The sequence below is a fragment of the Limulus polyphemus genome, unplaced genomic scaffold (assembly GCF_000517525.1).
Source record: "Limulus polyphemus unplaced genomic scaffold, Limulus_polyphemus-2.1.2 Scaffold1992, whole genome shotgun sequence".
Taxonomy (NCBI): Eukaryota; Metazoa; Arthropoda; class Merostomata; order Xiphosura; family Limulidae; genus Limulus; species Limulus polyphemus.
The window spans coordinates 99,389-103,416 of record NW_013667602.1 but is presented as its reverse complement, the minus strand read 5'-3'; the positions used below and the strand labels follow the sequence as shown (position 1 = coordinate 103,416).

General features: G+C 32.4%; 1 protein-coding gene across 6 annotated transcripts in view; it reads left to right on the top strand.

The window, feature by feature from the left end:
• Positions 1-4,028, top strand: part of LOC106465590 (phosphatidylinositol 4,5-bisphosphate 3-kinase catalytic subunit beta isoform-like) — a 65,051-nt gene that overhangs the window by 10,144 nt on the left and 50,879 nt on the right. For 3 of the 6 annotated variants that reach the window (XM_013925820.2, XM_022393516.1, XM_022393517.1), the window contains 2 exons: positions 1,758-1,874; positions 2,791-3,062. The exons of 2 other annotated variants lie outside the window; for them this stretch is intronic. In XM_013925820.2, the coding sequence (XP_013781274.1) occupies positions 2,922-3,062 (141 nt within the window). In that variant the 5' untranslated portion in view covers positions 1,758-1,874; positions 2,791-2,921. The remainder of the gene's footprint in view (positions 1-1,757; positions 1,875-2,790; positions 3,063-4,028) is intronic. One more of the 6 variants, XM_022393518.1, reaches the window with a different exon arrangement.

The window sequence follows — 4,028 nt, the reverse complement described above, 5'->3', positions numbered from 1 at the left end:
AATACTCAAATTTCAAAATTTAGCGATTTGGATACAATTCTTTTGGCCCACCCTTTACCAGTCAGATAGCAATAATGTCTCCCATGAGCAAAGTAAGAATATTGGAGCTTTCTGCCTCATTTTCGACATCAACCCCCCCCCCCTAATCCTTATGATGTCATGCATTTCGTTATGGTACGTAATTGGATTACATCCATGTATATGTACTTGGTTACTGAAACAAAGTTTACAGCAGAGAATTTTAGTTATTTACACCTTTCATTTAGTTTGAACAACTACCAAATTATAAAATTACACGAAGTAGGAATGGGCTGAACGATGACCACATCCAGTTTGAGGTTGCACTGTGTCATAAATCACTAAGTGTTGTAAAGTTATCTCGCCTATTCGTAACTTGTTTCCATAATTTTTTGGTGCTCCCATTCCTATTTCCTAATTTCCACTTTTCCTATTTAAGTTATTTTTTACACTAGTATAATTATCACTGAAGGAACTTTTGTACCATTCTAAACGGGTTTATATATATAACTTCATTGAAATACTTTTTGAACATACAGCTTCTTCTCACTGTTTAAAACTTGATAAACATTTGCCCAGCCAGTGTTTGGAAGGAAGTACGTATATGAATAATTGTTTTGTTTCTTTGGCAGTTCCTGGTAAAGAGGACGAGCTATTTCACAGTTTTGTTTTATTTTCTTGGAAGTTCTAGCTTACAGTAGGTAGCAGAATTGAAATGGAAGAGACGACGACAATAAACTAACACACAATAATTAAAACTGTTAAATTAAAGGTTCCGATTTGTGTCGAATAGTGTTTATATCACGGTTATTAAGTTGTAGCCCCAAAGCCTAAGCGATATGGATTAAACACATCAAGTTAATTTGAAAGTAGCTCTCCAGTATTTTACTTTGTATATTTCTATCTATATCTATTTTTTTTCATTAAAATTGCCATTTAAGTATAATCTGACCTATTTTTTAAGATGAATTTATAAGATTAATTTACATATATGGAGTTTTGATATCTCTCTTTAATACACACCGATCTTTTAATAATATGCAGCATTGATGCTACTAATTTATTCTTGTGAATTTCAATTTATTCAATTCTAGTCTTAGGTGGCTTCTTTTGAATTATTCTGTAAATAAAATATTGAAAGTACAGTTCACTTCATAATCTCGAAACCGTTTTATTGTTTCTACTACAAGTTTACAATTTACGGTTTCGTGAACTAACCATATGCTTAACTTCACAAATAACAATCAATTTTTACTTGTATTGTTTGTACGATACTTCTTGAATTTATTTCTTACTCAATATTCACGAAATTGAAGTAAAGACGAACCGACTAACTTACTTGCTAATTTCATAATCAATCAGCTACCGTGAAAGACTCGCTAATTAATCAACAATTAATCTGCTTTAACGTAATTCGCGTTTTATATCGCTCGGGTGTTTCCTAAACTTTCTTTTCCAGAAAATCCTAGACATTGAGCAACACGTTCACTCCCTGTAGCTAAAAGTAGCATAAACGTCAAAGTTATAAAACAATACTTACAAAAATATTATTGGCCACTGACGTGTTAATCATATTCAGTCTTTCTAGGAATAAAATTGCAAAATTTATATTTATGAATTACGTTAGCCTTACGGGCGACTATTATATGCATGCACACCATACCTGATGATAAGACAATACAACATATACCTTGATATACGTATAAAAAGCGAAGTGAGCTAATTTCCTAACTTCACAGGAAAGGTGAAAAAGGAAACTTGATTCTTCCTGGTCAGATGGAAATAACGTTATCAGAGAAACGAGGTGTTGCTCGAATGACTTTGAACACTAGTGTCTTATTTGGCTTACGACATAGGTAAGATCGAGTGCGATAATCTTATTTTAAATGGTTTTTATGTGTGAATTTCTTGACGTTAAGATACTTTAGGCCAAATTGCTACCAGTAACGATAGATATATTTATTTATTTAAACTTGTGTGTACAGTTTCAGACTTTACTTGCAAGTTCAAATATACTGGTTTATTTTACAACTACGGAAAAGAAACAAAAACGTTTATAGTTTCTTTCTTCCCTTTTCTTAACGGTGATAATAACAACTTTTGTTATCAGAACACGGAAAAGGTTATAGTGATGTAAACCTACGATTTGGCATGAACATAGTATTTATGATACTATTATGATGCTCTCAGCACAAGATATTTAGATTACAACATTCTATGGTGGTTGTCAAATTATGCAAAAACTTTAGAAACACTGAACACTTCTATAGTAAATAAAGGCGCTTCCAGTTTTTAGAAAGTTCAGCAGCGCACCAATAAAACAACTTGAAAGTATCTATCTGTTTAGATAAACTTTGCGTCATTTGTTTGTTTTGTATTTCGGCTCACTGCCCATAATGAACTCGTACTTATAAGTTTTATTCCTATGTGTATGTGTTTCAAGTTTTAAATTGTCACGCATTAAAAAAGTCAAATTGAATGGAAAGAAGCTTAAGTTACATATAAAACAATAGTGTCTTTCTTTAAAAAACTAAGCATACTTATTGTGTTTGTACTTCCAAAGTCCTTTGGTATAATATGAACAGTGCTTCACTTACAGATAAATTATTTTCTATGAAACCTAAAATAGAAAAGTTTATTTGTTACTATATTTTTTTTCCTGATTGTTCTGTTTCGAGAGGAGGAAGGAAAACAGTAGTATTATGTTTCTTTCAGTGCATGACTTAAGAGTTTGTATCATTCGCTTTATTTCCGTATTTGCTTGTATTACAGACGAACAATAATCATGGCGAATATGGTTGTGATGATTTGATTCAGATGTTTCAATGGAACACAGTCAGAAGGGACTTTAAGAGCCAAGGACTAGAACAGGGGTTTAGTACAGTTGAAATAAAAGTTTTCAAATGGGCCTTAGTTCTCTTCCAAATGATGTCTGGGGAGACGGGTCAAGTATAGATAAGGTCACATTGGATGTTCTTATGCCCAATGGTCTTCTGATACCTCTAACTGTGAAAAAGGACACCACACTGTTTGAAATTAAGGAGGTAAGTATTTAGGTAAATAGCGTCAGATGAGAAAGCTCATGTAAGATATATATATCTTTCTTTATTCAATGAGTTCAGGAACAAATTAAAATTCAGTATTTTTGGCTTTTATCTTAACTTACATACCAACATTGCCTTATTTGTGTGCATGTATCTAAAACATTGTGGATTTCAAATTGGTTATATATTTGTCACTAACTAACCGATTAATAAGTAAATATGCTTACATTATGACATTTATACCTATCAAATATGAATTTATGTCACTGTAGCTAAGATAATTCAGGCAAAAGTGAGTATATTTACATTGACATATTTTCAGTATTTCGAGGAAAGGACGTGCATACGCAGGACGTGGGTTAACGGTTTTGTTCATGAGCTGAGTGAGTGTTGTTTTGTAGAATAGTTCAGGCTCTAGGTACAGATTGTTTCAATCGACTCAAGTGTCCGTAAACTCTTCATATGAACTTAAAAGTGCTGACAGAATAAATTTTGACCTCGTAGTAATTTGGAAGTTTCCAAAGCTTATGAATCTTGTGTATATGATATACGTATATATTAATTTTCGATTTGAAAAATAATTATCATTTTTATAATGCTTAAAATACTGCATTTCTCAGGAAATATAAAATATGAATCCTTTATAAATTGTGTGTGTGAGTAATGTGACTTAGAGCTATTATATCGTCGTAACTGAAACGTATAGTCCATCGAACGAGTGCCAAATCCAGGATCTAATGATAACTAGGGGTGACAGTACACTGAGAGAATAAGCGTCTTAAAATCGCAAAGGAAGAGGACTTTAGGGTAACAAAACGATAAAAATAACTCCCCATCACGCAGAACTAACTAGGGCAAGTAGGTGTCTAAAAAATATATATTGTTACGCCTCCAGTCGTTAATTGATTTTCCGTAAATTCGTTCCGACGAAACTTTAGCGACACATTGTCCTTACTTAATAAAACT